Consider the following 18007-nt stretch of genomic DNA (forward strand, 5'->3'; position numbering starts at 1 on the left):
GGTGTCACTCACTCCTTAAAAGGGTTAAAATCACTAATATTAAATTCTTATATTTCAATGTATAATGGATTGGACTATGCTTATTATAAAACAACTATTGATAGTTTACTTACATGAGTTATTACAAAAGCTTTAGGAAGAAATAATTTTTGTCGTGAAAGATATAAAAACGACATGAAATAATGAAATAAATTATAAATTATAAAGAGGATAATATAAGATTGGATTATGTTGATTATAATGTTGATGTTAACAATTAATGCAAAAAAAACTCGACAAAGAATGAATTATTTCTCCTTAATTTGAAATATATAAAAATAATGGAAAAAAATGTTATATATATCTATGCGTGTGGAGCCTAATTTTTTACGATTATAATTTGAAATGTTGATTTGGAAGTGACCCATGAAAGGTTAGAATCCAATTTTATTACAAAAATTAGAGGCCATTTGATTGTATTTTTAGGAAACACTTCTAATATGAAAAATATTCTTTAAGAAAAATTAGTTTAGCAAAATTTAAAAAACATTTTTAGAATTGAAATATACGAAGAAGAACATGAATAGTTAATTATCTATAAAAACATTTTTTTAAAGAAAATATTTTCACTAAGCAACGCTTCAAATAGAAATAATATCAAAAAATTATTTTTACAATTTGAAAAATCATTATTACCTAAAATAATTTTTAACTATATTTCCCAAAAAAAAAAAGACTTTAAAAAGGCTTCCTTTTTTCACTCTATTTAAATACTAATAGATTCTACCTATAATAACAACCCATTTATGAATGATTTTGAGATTATTAAAAACTTCTCCTAATGTTTGAAAGTATTTCCTCATAGATATTAGAAGTTTGATAAACCTGTAAAAATCATGATTTTCTATGCAATGACTTGATAAACACTTATTTAAAAATTAATTTTTTGTAATATAATACATTGCTAAAAGTATTATCAAAAACATTTTTTTATTTATATATAAATATTATATAATTCTCCTTAAAAGCGTTTCTAAAATGTTATAGGAAAAGTATGATGCACTAAAAGCACTTTTACGATTATAACTTCCAAAATGGCTCTGGCTAAAAGCACTTCTACAAGAATCTCCACAAAAAGTGTGCATTTCTAAAAGAAGCATTGTAATAAAAACCATTCTCAATCACCAAAAGTTTGGGAAGGAATACCATCTAGAAATTCAACAGGGGGCCATATGTTTGGACCCTGGAAAGTTTAAAAAAGAAAAACAGGGAGAAAAAATAAAAGGAAATACAAACATGAAACTTTGAAGGATAATAACAAAGGCAAATTATAACTCGAGTCACGTACTGAGTGGATGACCAGGGTTCAATTCCACCTGATACTTGCTGCAGTTGCTGAACACACAGCAATGCAGCATCTATTCTAGGTACAGAATCCAGTGCAATCATATCACGACTTAGGCCTCAAACCTTATTTTTTCGGGTTAGTTAATTATATTTTCAGTGATCAACAAACGGCTGATCAGAGTTAATTGCCTGTTTCTTCTTTCTTGACTCAAACTTCTCTTTTATCGCATCCCAAAATGCAGGTATCGCCGTGTTATCGGGAACTTCTTTGAAGGAGGGAAGGTAGTTCACATCCACAATGACATGGTCACCACTGCCTTCTTGAATCTGACAATCCAGCACAGTAACATAGAAAAAGAGAAATAAGAAAGGGTATGAAAAATGATGAAGCCAAAATATCAAATCTAACACAGGATATATACTATTCATATATTACCTTCTAAATAAAATAGCTCAACTTAAAAGCTAATCATCTATCATAATTTATTTTCTATGTTTTTGCCTATTTCCTATGCATCTAAAAGATTGCATATATAAAGGCAGATGGTTTCTAAAGTTAGTTTTTTCACTTGGGAGGCTAGCTAGGGAAAAGTTTTGACCCTCAACCAGCTTCAAAAAAGAGGGTGGTCGTTGGTCAATAGATGTTTTCTTTGTAGAATTCAAGAGGAATCCATAGTCTATAGATCACATCCTTCTTTACTTTGCCAAGTAAGGATCCTTTCGCAGTTGTTTTTCACTTTGTTTGGTATTCATTGGGTGCAAGCTACTACTGTTGCAGAGACTCTTAGGGTGGTATGGTTCATTTGTCGGTAAAAATCGCAAGAAGGTTTGGAAAACAGCTCCATTGTGCATCTTTGGAACTGTAAGGAAAGAAAGGGAGTGAAAATCATTTGATAACGAGGATCATTTGGATTAAGCTTTGGAAAACTCCTTTCATAGAAATTTGTTTTCATGGGTGAAGATGTACATAGATATAGGTTATATGCCTTCATTTGCTTTTGTAGATTGGGTTGGGTTCTTGCTAAGAGAGGGGGTTGATTTTTGTGTTCTCTCTTTTTGGTTACACCTATAGACGCTCATTCTATATGTCTTGCGTGCTACAGTGCACCATCTTTTTCACGGTTTTTAATATATTGGCATTATTTTCTTATCAAAAGAAAAAATGATATAAAGGGTAGATGGTTAGGGGCAGAGTCAACTCAAGTTCATGGATTCAAATCACCTCTTAAGTGAAGCAACATAATTTGGGTTGTAATGAACTGCAGGGTCAGAGCCTAACATACACCAGAGGAACAAGGCTAAGTTAAATATGGATGGATCGACACAAGGATATCATGTGGACCTGCAAGAAAAGCCTGAAACCTCATCTCCTAGAATGTAGTTGAACTCAATTTGAATACCATTTTTGAGGTGCTTATTCCACAAGAATGACTACTAATGAGATGAAATCCTTAAGATCAAGGAAATCAAGTAAAACTGAAAGGAAAAGAGGTAAGTGTTAAAGTTTGTTCTTTCATTCACTGAACCAAATACAACCATTGATTTCACATCATATTGGAGGTATTTTCTAAATTTCTATCACAAAGAAGCATGATTGGTGATCCCAAACCCCTGGCATCTTCCCTCGAATCCTCTCTTGGTGGTTTTTGGTGCTGGGTGTTCCCAAGGAACTAACAAGATCGGGAGCTTGATTCAATCGAGCAGTCGTTAGCAAACCAAGCCACTCTGGAATAGGAGGGTATGAATATCATTAAGGTCAAATATCCATCCTATTAGGCCTTGTTTTTTCTATCACCCATCTAGAACACTCCCACCCTAACAAAGTGCCTAGTTTTGTTCACTAAATGGTGTTGGATAACAGTAGACCACCTAATTTCCAGAGAATTGGCAATGTAAATACATGTATCATGTGTAAGACTCTCTAGAATCCGTTGACACTCTATTCTTTTTTTCCCCTCAGTATTTTGGGATTTCTGCTTAGACAAAAACTGTGGGGGGTCTATTGAGTTTTACATGTTTTTGGCTTCTTGAAGGTGTAAATTTGGTCTTGTAAAGGTTTGAAAGTATTGAAGGATGATTTCATTTACTTTCTTTTATGAGGCATGAAAGAAAAATAAGTGCAAAATATTTGAAACAATGGAGCCACAGAAGTATGGTGTCTAAGAGCATGGTTGCATGACTGCATCCACTGCCTTCAATCCACACAGCTCACTGGGGGGCAGTGGAGGTTTCATAGGGTTCTTATCAAGGTTTAGACAATAAAGAATTAATCCCAACCACCCTTCTATGACAATTCTTCATTGGGTTTTCTTTCTTGTTTTAACTTTCAGGGGATGTGTCTTTAGCTGGACATCTGTCATGACAATTATTTTGAACTTTAGGAAAAGAGAAGAGAAAGGAGAAGCAGATTTGCCTAACGGGGAATATTTTCACCTAAATTAAGATTCACAAAAGCTAATTGAACCTTTGGTTAATTATTCTATGAAAAATAATCAGTTGAAGAAAATTACTGGGCCACTTACAACAACATCAAAGCCAAAAATGGTAAGATCAAGCACTCTCCTAAGCCAGCTTGCAGCATCTGTCACTAGCTTAATATCAATACTTTGATCATTGACATTCTGGTTTTCTTTCCCAGTGGGTAAAGACTTCAAGCTGTGGAGAGGAATCATAGGGTTATTAGTTGCAAAGGCATGCTCTACAAAATATATATATACACCAAAAGAAAGAGAGAGGAGAAAAGAGAAATCGGATGATACCTGTCAAAGATTAAAGGCTTCAGTTCATTTTTCTCACATAATTTCTTCAAGGTACCTGCATTTGGTGTAGACTTCTTAACTGCATAGAAAACTTTCTCACCCAAGACATAAAATTTGAACAGAGTAGATGAATGATCCACATATTCCTGCAGTTCCAGTTATTTTCATTTTCAATCAAAAGGTTCTAACAATAGTACTCAATGGTAAAAAAAATGTCATGTTTCAACACTAAAACCTATTTTGTGTTCATGTGATTGCATTTACTTATTTGAAGTCTCAGTGTCAAAAACCTTCTACCTATCTTCTGAGGACAAACAAATGTTCATGTCTGTTCAAAACAAAAATATACCAAGTCTTGCAACACTTATATTTATTTCATATTCTAACACTATATTTCACTCATCTAGCTTCACATTCTAAAGGCAAGATCTTAACCACCTATTTTTCTACTTGATTCTCTCCCCAGAACATGGAAGGCATCACAACTTATCTCTAGATGGAAAAAAAAAAATGGAGCTTATGGAGGCCTATTTCCAACAGATAAAGATAAACGTGAAACTCTTTTCTGAACATACTAATTTTCTGTATCAGCTAGTGTCCCATGAAAGATCAATTGAATCAGGCTATACCAAAACTTTTGAATTCCATAATAAAGCTGAGTGGCACTAGTTCTTGATGCAGATTATAACAAAACAAGCCCTCAAGAAAGCATTCTATTATCCTTGAAAGATCTTAATACAAACAAAACAACAGTCTTGGAACAAACCCTCATCTATCATCCCTGAAAGATCTAATTCACACAATGCAACTGTCTTGTTCTTCATCATGTCTTTAGTGCCCAATTCTTTTTTAAATTTTTTATTTTTGATAGGAAACAACAAAGAAATATATTGAATTAGAAGATAGGAAATACAAAAGAAGGATGAGGAATCCTCCCACAAATGAAAACTAAACAATTGAATACCAAGAGCAAAAGCTATGTAGTAATTACAAAAAGAAACCTCTCCTTACTAACCCACACCCTTGGAACTACACACCGCTAACCAATCTAGTTGAACCAAATTAAGGGGAATGCCCTTGAAAGTTGAGGTGCAAGAAGCCCAAAAAGAACCAAATTAGTGCCCAATATGGACATTGGAAATATGATATGCCATCAACAATGTGAACCTTCCATGAATAAAACTACCATTGGAATGAATCATATTGCAAAACTGGCACCACCTCCTGATCCACATAAAAAGGACTCATATCCACATTGTGTCAAAAAAGTTAATGTTGCTGCCAGGGTTAGAGAAATTAAAACTGAACTGGAGTCACTTTTTATAATAAAAGTAGCTTACCTGAATAACAGCTGGAAGAGGAACACTCAAATCCTTATAATCTTCAACTCTAAACACAATTGCCTGACAAGCAAGGTAATGTTTTTAAATCAGAGAAACCTATAAAAAAAAAGGTTTTTAAATCAGAGAAAACAACTAGGATAAGGAATTTGCATTGTCTCAAAGCAAAAAATAATAATAATAATAATTTGGATTTCTTTAGTTTCCATGTATTGACCCACAAACAATGTCCACAGATGAACATTAAACCTATTGTTACAAAAATGCCTAATAAAGCCCATGGACCTAGTTTTCTGCCTACTTCCTTGCTGAGGACCTCAGAAACCCAACAAGTTGCCTATTTCGTGTTTGGGAGAAAAAGACTTTGCATATGAAAGAAACATCACCTATGCTCAAGCTATCATACTAGCTCCACAAAAATTCAAATAATAACTTTTCATCAGGCCAATTACGTTGACATTAAACAAGGTCAATAGACTAATTTTTCTGTTTAATTTTGCTGATTAAACAAGGTCAAAAGGCCAATTTTGAGCTCAACAAAAAGTTAAATCTTAGTTTCCTCTCAACACACTAAAAATAAACTACCAAATAAAAAATGTTAGAGTGCAACACAACCCAAAAGGACTATGACTACCTTATTACACTGGTATGTCAAGACCAGTAAAACAGCTTGTATACATCAAAACAGGCTCAACTTGACATAAGGAACCTAAGTGTTAGGCTTACAAACATTATGAGCAAGAGAACATGAAGAAGTCAAAATGAAGGCCCAACAATGACTAATATTATAAGTATGATCAATGCATCCATAGTTGTTAATACACATACCATTCTATCCTGATAAATAACCCACCTTCTTATACTATTTAAGCAAAACCCTTTAGCAGCATATGCAATTGCTTTGACCATTTAAAAAAGAAACTTGATAGCTTAAACAATAAAAGCATACATTTTGCTGGTGAGCTCAATCAGAAGTTAGGAAAAAAAGTCTTGATATTATTAGTCGGTTTGGGAGTAATTCTCGTAAAAACAGTTTGTCTGTAGAATTCTTGTCAATAGTACTTCAATTAGAAATGTTTATAAGGAGAATCACTTAGAATTTGGATATGGGAAAAAAAATGTTTTTGATAATGTGTTACATAACAAAAAAGTGATTTTTGGAAGAAGTACCTACCAGGTGATTGTCCATAAATCACTTTACATGATTCTCTAAATTTTTAGATTTTTAAAAGTTTGTCAAATACCTAATTTCTGTAAAGAAACACTTTCAAGCATTAGAAAGTGCTTTTAGCCCTCTTTAAATCACTCCCAAACAGGCTCTATGTCAAAGCAAATAAAACTCACAATTGATTGAAGTTACTCAACTAGTTTGGACGTCAACAACATGAAAAACTCAAACACTTAAAACCAGAATTGGGAAAATGACGGGGAATAAAAGCAATACCATACTGTGAGCATCAGCTACACCACAAGCAACTTGAGGTTTCACTATACTTGGAAGAGATAGTTTAGCTTCCGATAGCCTTTGTATCAAATTGAGCTCATTGAAGTTGTCAACCTGCATATTGAGTACCAAATGTAACTAAATTTGAAAAGAAAATTTGGCCAAATTCAAAAAGATTCCATATTGCCAAAATTCAAAACATGAACTGTGACTGGATCAAATGATAAAAAAAAAACCTACAGTATTGATTAGTGCAACAATTAATCCCTTAATTATGAGACCAATTTTGTTTATTTTTTTGAGAAGGAGAGAGAGAGAGAGAGAGAGAACAACATTTTTTTTTTTTTTGATAGGTAAATGAGAATTGTATTAAAAGAAAGAAAGTATACACGTTGCATACGAAGAAAAAAGGACAAAAAGGCGCAAAGACACAAAAACCCGCTACCGCACCCTATCGTGAACCTACCCAATCCACAGAGAGAGAGAGAACAACAATACCATCTCTAATGATTTCTTTTACCATGCCTCAGATCAGAACTTCCTCAAATAGAGAGAGAGAGAGAGAGAGAGTAGTTTTTGTTACATGGTACACATACGTCCATTTGTACATATTATGATTAATGAACTGCACAACTTTGCAAAGATTAACTCAATAGAACACTGACCATAACAGCTGGTGGAGAAACTGATATACTGGGAAAAAAAAAAAAAAAAACCACACTCAAATTACCAGCCTCCAACATATCTAAATAATTTTGACCCTGGCATAAAACAATGACAATCTTGGGAAGAACTTAGGTTTCTTAGTTTCTGAAACATCTCACAGTTTGAAGGTAGATTTTGAATGGAAATATACAAGAACATCAAAACCCAATACTGATTGCAGAAGTTGACTTAAAACTGAGACAACAAGTATTCATGGATACATACATGCATACACGCATGCATACATACTTATGTGTTTATATATATAAACATACCACCCTTGAAAATATCCAAGATGACCCAAACAAATATTCTACTGGGTGCTATTACTTTATCTCTAAGGCAAAAATGGATAGCTGCTCCCAAAAATCCTCCCACCTCAATCTTTTCCTATGCATGAGAGGGTGGAAGGCATGCGTCTTCCAAGACTCATTACCATGAGAACTCATAGGATTGTTTTTTTCAGAGTTCATATCAAATTGAGGAAAGTGCTGCTGTTGGGAAGATGCATGTGTATGGGCATGCATCTCAGACCTTACTGAGCAACTTGGGGCAAAATCTCGAGTTTAGATCAACTGAAAAGGAGAAGATGATCTTTGGTGATTAGATGCTTTCTTTGCAAAGGAGAAAAGAGTTGATCACATTCTCTAGCATTGTGCTAAAGCAAGAGTTCTATAAAAGTTGGCATTCTCTTCATTTGGGATAGCATGAGAAATATCTTCATCAGTAAGAGGAACTCTTATAGGTTGGCATAGATCTTTTGAGGGGAAAAAAAAGGAAGAAGGTTGGAAGGTTGTCCCTTTATGTGTGTGTTTTGGACATTATGAAAGGAGAGAAATTGGAGATTGCTTGACAGTGTGAGAATTTGGATCAAGCACTAAAATCCTTGTTTGTTTGTAATCTTTTGTTGTAGGTTAGGAGGTATATAGATGAGAATTCCACGTCCATGGCAGAGTTTGTAGATCGGTTGGGGACTAGGTAAAGGGGGAAGGGGGTTTTGTTGCCCCCTTTGTCTTTTTTCTATTTGCTTTTTGGCATCCTTCATATACAACCTATGTACTCTGGTGCACTTTTTTGCTAGGCATTGTTACTATATTTTTTGCTTATATTATTGGTGCTTCTTTAAGTAAACCCAATGACATCCAATTGTCAAATTACTATGGTTTTAGTGTAGTGGATTGCGAGATCCATCTGCCTAAATTTCATGAAATGCAGCTTGAGAATTGGTAACTAGATCCTATCAGGAGCATTGAGATCTGAATGCTGCCATTAAAAAGGTCCACTTGTAACATGAGCAGGATAATGATCCAGCTTTTCTCCATTAACTGGTCAATTTTAAATGCAAGTATAAATAGATACCATTCTGGCAAAAGACCTTGAGAAAATATGGCCCCCTGATTCTACAGCAACCTGGCCTGTTGATATCTTCCAATCCAAGTAGAATCTGTTGGATTTTTAGCCGATCCACTACAGGGTCAATGTTATTAAATGGGTCAATTAAACAGAAGTCTGGGTGATGTTCCATATACCTGTACAAGAATCAATACCCATTAGAAAAATCTTACATTATCAATTAAAATAAAGTTAAAGAAGATATAAAATTTACTGTAGATATTCATCCTTTCAATACTTTCATCTAAATTTTTGTTTGTGGGATTTCAAATTTCTGCATCAATTACATTGCTGCTTGATGTTCAACATGCTTCATAAACAATATCAAATGGGGTGCTTATCCAAGAAAAAGAAGACTCAAAGAGCGAATTATGCAATAGGAACTGGCATTATAAATGCAATGAATAGTCCAGGATAAGATTATAACAATGTGCAATTATAAATGCAATGAATAGTCCAGGATATGATTATAACAATGTGCAATTATAAATGCAATGAATAGTCCAGTATAGGATTATAACAATGTGCAAAAACTATAGCACAAGAGGTAAATGTAACCCATGAACCAATTTATAAGGACAGGAACACAGACAGTTCTAGTGATTAAGATGAATTCAAGGCATGTAACACATCACCAAACAACTAAAAGCAATATAACTACAAAAAGTAAGAAACATGAGCTTTGGAGCCTGATAGAAATGTGAGGTGAGACATGTGTTGGCCTCTGAAAAAGAAAAGAAGGGTTGGCACAGGAAGTGGAGACTTATCATTCTCAATGATGTTTGTCAATGAATTCCTAAGCAAATATGGACTTCTAAGAATTTGGCTTTCAATAACTTTGTTTAAACTTCATTTATTTCTCTAACAAACAAATGAGTTCATAATCCAGACATATATTTTGAAATTTAGAAAGGCAGAATAATTGACAAACAATTCTATATGAAAAACTTCATATAGTCTCATATATGATGGCATGTGACAACATTGGTAAAAGAATACATGTCAATCCTGTTTTTTCTGAAACCATCCTTCATAAATGATATAAGAACATTTTAAAAGATAAAGAAATTACATTCCCAATTCCAGCATGCCTCTGGTGTAAGTGATTCTGTTTGAGAGTTCTGAAGAACTGTTCAACTTGATGGACATAATTTCATCAGTTGCTTTGTGGAGTACCACATCAACTTCTTGCAGTTGAGATGATATAGGGAGTGCAAATGTGAGAGGCATAAATATCAACCCGTTTTGAGAAGGATACATGGGGAATGCACCTCTCTGCCAAAATAAAAAGGACACTATATAAGCTCAAACTATATTATGAAAAGATTGTATAAATTGTAGTTATAGCTTACAAATTTTTAGTGTTGTATTCATATTCCTGACAAAATGATTAGTCATTGAATCTAAAAGGTGTTTTCCAAAAGAACAAGACACTATACAGCAGCTAAAGTCGCATAAAATTCTTTGAATGACATTCGTACTGGGTCCTGTTCTAAGTCTCGCCTAAGTGAGGCCCTTTTAGTGGGAAGTATTACAATTTTATATTGGACCACATGTCTATAGCTTCATAAAACCATCTTACAGTTGATACTTCCCTTTCTAGTGCACTGACAGCTTTCTTTTCTATATAAAGCCTAACCTTAGAAAAATCTTCTTCACGAGATGGCTTCATGATGTAACCAACTGTCACAACATCATTGCTTATGTCCTGTGGCAACGAGATGCATAAAAAATGTCATTTACATAAACAATTTCACTTCAGAGAACATGATATCATTCACAAAAGACCCTTGATATTGTACTTATAAATAGTGAAGAAAATCCCAAACGTAATTCACCCCAAAAATAACAAATAATATGGAGCATGGACACAATCAATGCATAATATCACCATGCAAACCACAAGATTTAAATTTCATATTTATCGTGTAACCTCAGACAAGGACCACCAGAAACCTAGTCATATTTTGCACAAGAAAGCAGGGGGCTAATGATTAGACATTTCAGCCTAAATGCTTCCACACCCTATTTAATCCAAGATCAAACACAGCCTATTGACCTAAAACCCTTCTCAGGAACATTAAGCAATGTGTTCTAGCTACTACAAAAGAATAAAACAGACCCAAACCCTGCAATTGAATAATAAAAATTTTACAAAATACCCATATGGAAAAGAAAATTAGAATTCCTAGTCTTTGTATCACATTCATCTATCTAATTAAGGATGCCACCTATGTAGTTGGCGTGGATGAAGAAACTTCAATCACACTTGCCCCAAGTCACCCTTAAACCAATCTAGCAAAGTTGACATAAGCAAATATTTTCTCTTTCCTGTAATCCTCAAAATTTCAAGGTAAGATGTTCATTTTTATGTTCACATATGACTCTGCCTCTCATCTCTCATGTGTAAACATATGACCATATTTAACACTCCTCAATTTATAAGACAATGGGCCATGTTGACACAATGAACTATATCAGTGAAGAAAGGTTTTTTCCTTGATTTGAAGCAAGGGCCTGCATTGATTATTGAAGCTAACAGCCTAAGAATCATAGCCAACCTATATCTGATACAACTATAATCCACCACTGGATCAGCAATGAGCTCTATTGCTGAGGTGAAACTCTTAAGACCTGCATAAAAGGTTTCTGGAAAACAATCCTACCCCACACCCAACATAGCTCTCAACGCAAGTACTTCACCCATTTTGAGGTTTTTAGCAACCCAGCTCATGAAATGACGACTCAAAAAGAATCACTAAACATGGAATTTGTAGAAAGATAATTGAAAAGTGCAACTCTTAAATCTGAAAGCATATAATGGAAGCGATTTGAAGATAGTGATAATCAATCGCAACCTTTTTATTCAGGCGGCAAATAGTCAAAGGTAACTCTTCTAGTTTATTGATATAAAACATGCTTGAATCTTCACTTGCAGGACCACCATCAACATCTGCAAGGAATAGGAAGGTCAGTTTCATCGGCCAACAGAAGTTCGAGCACCAAAAAGTCAAGGTCTATCAATGTTTTTCCCCAACTAAATATCATATAGTAGGAGGCATTATAAAATGAAGTACCAAAGAATTGAGTAATACAGGTTGGAACAAGGTACACAAAAAGAACTTTATGTATTATGAACAAGGAAGGAGGTGGTGCGCACCATCTTTTGATTCTTGCCCAGTAGATCCTGTGAAATGAAAATCAAGACAATTAGATGGTCACAAGCATTCTTATTTATACCCAAAAAAAAGTATAATCTTGCATTGGCAAAACAAAATAAACAGATTTGAAGGGTTATGATTGCCCAATCAACTATCACTTTCACTGGAATGGAAAACTAACTTAAGCCACCATTTAGAGAACCTAAAAGCTTGATATCTGATCCAACAATTTCTTCTGAAGGGCATCTCATATGGGCAGTAACTCCTTGTATATGTACCATGAGTACATTGCTGGACCACTATGCTCTCTACTAAGTACATAAAAGAGGAACCACTTCCTCTTCTGATTTTGATAAAGGAAAGTGAAAGAGTAAGAGATAGAGAGAGCGGAAGATGAGAAGAGGAGGAGGGCCAAAGGGAACAGAGAGATATACATGTCATCTTCTGGTTTTGATAAGAGAACGTCAGAGCATAGGAGGTGGAGAAAGCAGGAGATAAGAAGGAGAAGGGGACCAGGAAAAAGGAAGGGAAGAAAAACGGGGCTTTGGGAGAGAGAGAGAGCTGTGCATAGCATTGGAGATGGAGAATACAAGGGAGGAGAAGTGGGCGAAAGGGGCAGAGGCAGTTTCTGTTTGAGGTTAGGCCATGTTGAAGCCAAACATTTTGCATTAAGCTGGCTGGCCTTGGAGCACTTTTACAACCCTAATAAGATCATCTGATCAAGTTACCATCTGATCTAACAGATCTCCAAGGTGGAATTTAAACAAAGACAAGGCATTTGCTACAGCTGCATGCCATTTTTCAGAATATGAAGGCCAACCAAGAGAATTAAAGAAGTCAAATAAGGGGCATGACAACATGACATAGGATGGTTAACATGGTGAAGCTATATTGGAGGATGTCAGGTAAAGAGATAGAAAAACTACTACAATTTCCCCCTTCTAAATCCTACTATCACAATTTAGACCTATATAGTCCTCAATCCCAAAGAGAATAGAAGCAAGTAGCTTCCAGCTTGGTCCTAGAAATGGGCACTAAGCTTATATGTGGTTGGCAGGATATCCTTTTTCCTTTTAAGTTTGTGCATGTGTGTCACTGAGGTGGAGGAGTGTGCAAGAAGGGCAGAGGAAGTTCTCAAATCAGGGCTACACCAGGTTAAAGCCCAAACATTTTGTGCTAGCCCAATGGGACTTGGAGCTTTTTCACACACCTAGTTATATCATCTGATCAAGTTACCATCTGATTCAACAGATCTCTAAGATGGAACTTAAGAGAGGACAATGACGACACATCTTGGAATACAAATGCCAACTAAGAGAACTTAGAAGAAGTGGAAGAAAAGGTGCAGCAGAGTAACATACGGAGGTTAACTCAGCGAAGCTAGGTTGGAGCAGGTCAAATAGAGAGAGTGGAAAACCACAATCTAAACCTACAGATTTCCAATTAGTATCCAAACTAGCACAATCTGCGTGTATAGAGTCCCCATCCACATCCAATCTCAAAGAGAATTGAGACAAATCACTTTCAACTTTGCTTCGGGATATCGACACAGGTTTTGTAGTAGTTGGTAGGGTATCCTACTTTATGTCTTAAGACTTCATTCTTTTCAATATGAAATGAAACTTTAATGATGAAGAATTGGATATCAACAAGGATGAATACCAAGGAACAAAAAACTAAGTTGCTAAGGCTATGTACAACTTAACCACCCAAACAACAATTAGGAACTATGTCTCCTCTAAACTCCTCCAGAATCGCAGCTCCTCTCCTGGTTAAGGAATCCCCTTTGATAATTGCTTTCTAGCAATCCACCTCAGCTACAAACACAAACTCAAGAAAAATATCCTTAATCTCCCTCATCAAATACCATATCACCATGAGCCCAGGACCCTCTGTTCCATCTACAAGATAACAGCAGAAGAGTCAACCTAAATGATATGCCCATAAAACCTTTATCGGTAGCTTCACTAAAACTTTGCAAAACCACCTGAATCTCTGCTTCAATCTTAAAGCCGATCTCAGCAAGTATCAAGAAGGAGAAGATAATAATGCCATTGTGATTCCTAATAATCCTAGTATGCTTTGCTGAACTGAACTCCCTTGACCAAATTCATGAAAATTGACTTCAGCTTCTTGGTGGTGGTGTTGGGGGGTATCCAACTCAAAAGTCTCCTGCACTGCAAACCATAGACACAAACATGAATCAAAACAAAGTCAACTTCAAAGGAATACTGTAGAACCCTGTGGTAATTAACACCCAAACATAGAACATCATCCTCTCCCATATATCTACACCATTGCATCCTTGACTCTCTTGCTCTATCCAAAGAACAAGGTTCAATCACCATAATCAACTATGCTTCTCTATGGGCCATTCCATCAAAACCAACTGAAAAAAACAGCTACTGCCAAAGGCTAAATCTTGGATCAGGCTTTGGCCATCTCATCTATAAACATATTGGTGCCTGGTGAGAATAGGTCAAGCCTTTTATGGCATTTGACATTAGCATCATTGGGGTGACCCATCTAGGGCTTAAGAGCGGCATTATACCCCAACAATTCCTCACCCAACATGATACTCCCGTGACTTGAACCCATGATCCTTAACTCTAATACCAATTCTTAGATCAAGCTTTGACCATCTCATTTGAAAACCAATTAGTGTCCCATGAGGACAGGTCAAGCCTTTGATAACATTCGACATCACCATCATTTGGGTGATACATCCCCGAGCTTAAGAGTGACATTGATACACCCCAAAACCAAAAAGCACTAGAAAATGCAAAATAGGAACAACACATAACAAGATTTTCTCCTCTCTAAAGGCATACATTAGTACTAACCTTGGCATTACCAAGAGAAGGACTTAACTTTATAAAGAACCTTAGCCTTCCAAAATAACCTCCTTGAAGGAAAGGGAGAAGAACCCATCCTCTCCCATCAACCCTTGGAAAAACAATTTAAAAGAGAAGTGAACAATTTTCAAATGCCAGCTTGACTCCCCAGGTAAAGAGTCAAAGAGGTAACATTCAGAAAGTCATTGATGGAGGGTTAGATGTCCCTAAGGTTACTCTAGAAGTAAAAATTTAAAAAAACATGGGGTTCACACAAATGAAAAATTGATGTCAGGGGCTCCTGTAGGAGTAGTCTGAAAAGATGCAGGTACAAAGTATCCAAGGTGCTATCTTCCCAGCAGAAATCCTTCTAACAGCAAACCCTAGACCTCTTACTAACATATCCTGTGAAATGGCTTCCCAAGGATGCCTCTGGGTGTCCCTTAAAGCAATCTTGGCACCCAATCCATCATACTAACCATATAAGTCTCATTAACAGACTATTGATGCCTTCTAAAAGACTCAAACTCCATGTGTTGTGCATGTGTCCTAACATAAAACCATATATCCCCCTAAATTCCATTTTCCGTGGTGGGAAAAAGGTTAGTGGCACTTACTTAGAATGACAAGCAGCCAACCATGAGTCCTTAGTTTAAGAAGGAGGTCATCATTGTTGTCAGAAACTAAATACAAAATGCTCCCTCCAATGTCACCCCAAGCTAGTTGAATTTCATTTAAAGCATCAATTGTAGAAGATTCATCCAGTACAAAGCAATCAAAAGAGTATTGTACAGCTACCCCTTGAAGAAGACTTGCCTACAAGCATGAAGATACAATTGTCAATCAGAGTATATCATCAGTCATAAAATAAATCAGCAACATCAATACATTGGCTAATCCGTTTTCTTTCTAAAATATCTCCAAGAATTTCCCAACTATTTCCATCACCATTTATGTTACTTTCTAAAGGCTCTCTTCCTTGGATAACCAGAAATCACCAAACCTTAAGCTGAAGATAAGGCAAAAACAACCACAGTGCAAGTAAACTGATATTTCTGGTTAATAATTTTATCCTTTAAGAAACATCAATACCAAGGCATCCACAACGAGTTCTCTCCCATAAATCCATTTTTTCTTAAAAAGCTTCAGTAAAATAATTCCATGCTACAGGCTGTGGCATCAAAACAAGATTGGAAATACTGCAGTATCAACCAAAAACACTAGAAAGGAAGTTCTTGCAAACTAAAACTATGGAGAGTAATTTACAAATTCAAAGGACTCAACAATAAATTTATTTAAAACACACAAATGAGCAATAAACAAGGATGCAAGCAACACCTTCAGATATTGAGCAAGTTAGAAACTGATATTACAAGTATTAGGATTGCACAAATGGAAGATGAAAACCCTACTGTCAGTTAAATGGTAAGTGAGAAGTTGAATTTAAAGTGTCATATATTTCTTGGTTATCCGATTGAAAGAAAGAAACAAGATGAGGTTATTTTATTTCGACATAGAAGTATTTCATATAATATAATTCCCTCCCATAACTCAAATAATACAAGGACAACAACCTTTTGAGCTGAAAGATCATGTCTGTAAGAAATTCCCTGCAAAATGAAGTACATTATGCAAGTCAGTGTAATATAATAAAACAAGAAAATGATAAAGAAAAATTGGGTAAATAACATCCTCATATCTATATATATGAAAAAGAAGTACATTTCTTAGTGTTTCCACACTATCACATACAAAATATAATCTATGGCAAAAAAATGTAGTTCTGTTTCCACTAAACAACCACATAACTAAATATTTGAACTCTTTTTCCCTTTAGTAAAATTGATTGATTCCCTATTTCATATGAAATGGTCCCATAAATAACCAAATTTAAAAATATTTTGAAGAAAAAAACGACTTTTCTTCAAAAATCAACCATTTCTAAATACCCATTTTAAAAACGGAAGACCCATTTGGTGAGTAACAAAAAGGAAAGCCTGAAAACATTGATTGAAGCTAGATTAATAAATAAATAAATAAGAAGTAAAAAACACGTTTTTCTTCCAAAATCAACTAATTCTCTGAAAAACAAAAGACGCCCATTTTAAAAACGCAAAACCCACATGGTTGGTAAGAAAAGGAGGAAACCCGAACACATTGATTGAAATAGTCCCGTAAACCAAGCAAATTCAAATTTAAAGGAAAAAAACACCAGACACCCATTTGATTGGCAAGAAAATGGGGAAAAGAAGTGAAAAGAAAAGAAAGGACAATTTGGCCACATAGGATTTAATGTGGAATTGATGAGAATTACCGTGGGGATGGTGGAATGGCGAAGCTTACGGAGGAGATATTCGGCTGCAGGTAATAGAGAATCTTTTCCGTTAGGGTCTTCGCAGCCGAATAGAACCGACTCGTCCAACACGATTCTCCGAACGCCACCACCCATTCTCCCTCCGTGTGTGTCGCCGGAGAAGGGAAAGAGATCAGTGAAGCTACACACGACTTTGAAGTGCGTATTGCTGTTTTACCAAATAATGAAATTATTCCATGAACTGATGAAAGTGAACTTTAAAAATGGAAAATAATAAATTTTATTTTACTCTTTTTTTATCAGCATTTTTATTTATTTATTTTTATTAACGAATAAAATTCCAATTTCATTAACGATATTTTGGGGATGATAAAAATGAAAATTAAATTCCAATTTTGAAGTAATAAATAATAAAAAATGAGAATGTTTAACAAAAATATGTGAATTGTAAATTCTCCTAAAAACAAATAAAAAATAAAAATAAAAATGCTACTGAATTTAGACTATTTAAAATGTGCAATGAAATCTAGGTCATAAATAAATTAAGACTTAAGTATGAATAAAATATAATATAATGAGATCATACATAAATTACAAAAAAATTATAATATTAGATACTTTTTCAATATGGACGCAGAAAATAATATTTAATCCTATAAAAGTGGACACCTCTTGAATAGTCTCTGTGGTAAAATTTGTGAAGTACTTTGAATTTCATAAACCCAATTTTGG

General features: G+C 34.9%; 1 protein-coding gene across 1 annotated transcript; it reads right to left on the bottom strand.

Annotated features, from left to right (window-relative positions):
* Positions 1–1123: 1123 nt before the first annotated feature.
* On the bottom strand, positions 1124–17494 carry LOC117915109 (inositol 1,3,4-trisphosphate 5/6-kinase 4). The gene is made up of 13 exons (XM_034830680.1): positions 17276–17494; positions 16536–16571; positions 15579–15777; positions 12127–12153; positions 11825–11919; positions 10606–10674; positions 10039–10241; positions 8950–9103; positions 6870–6983; positions 5426–5488; positions 4086–4231; positions 3849–3981; positions 1124–1653 (listed from the first exon to the last, which is right to left on the bottom strand). Exons 1-13 carry the CDS (start codon positions 17408–17410, stop codon positions 1480–1482), a joined length of 1548 nt encoding a protein of 515 aa, XP_034686571.1. The 5' UTR covers positions 17411–17494; the 3' UTR covers positions 1124–1479.
* Positions 17495–18007: the final 513 nt, after the last annotated feature.

The sequence above is a fragment of the Vitis riparia genome, chromosome 5, assembly GCF_004353265.1.
Source record: "Vitis riparia cultivar Riparia Gloire de Montpellier isolate 1030 chromosome 5, EGFV_Vit.rip_1.0, whole genome shotgun sequence".
Taxonomy (NCBI): domain Eukaryota; kingdom Viridiplantae; phylum Streptophyta; class Magnoliopsida; order Vitales; family Vitaceae; genus Vitis; species Vitis riparia.

Bases quoted from the DNA above. Each gene is read 5' to 3' on its own strand.
- LOC117915109 (XM_034830680.1), bottom strand. From the start codon at position 17,410: ATGGGTGGTGGCGTTCGGAGAATCGTGTTGGACGAGTCGGTTCTATTC. The intron at 9,104-10,038 runs GTAATTTCTTTA...ATTCTTGTACAG, and splicing joins GGCATGCTGGAATTGGGAAT to GTATATGGAACATCACCCAG. The intron at 4,232-5,425 runs GTAAGCTACTTT...CTGGAACTGCAG, and splicing joins CTCTTCCAGCTGTTATTCAG to GAATATGTGGATCATTCATC.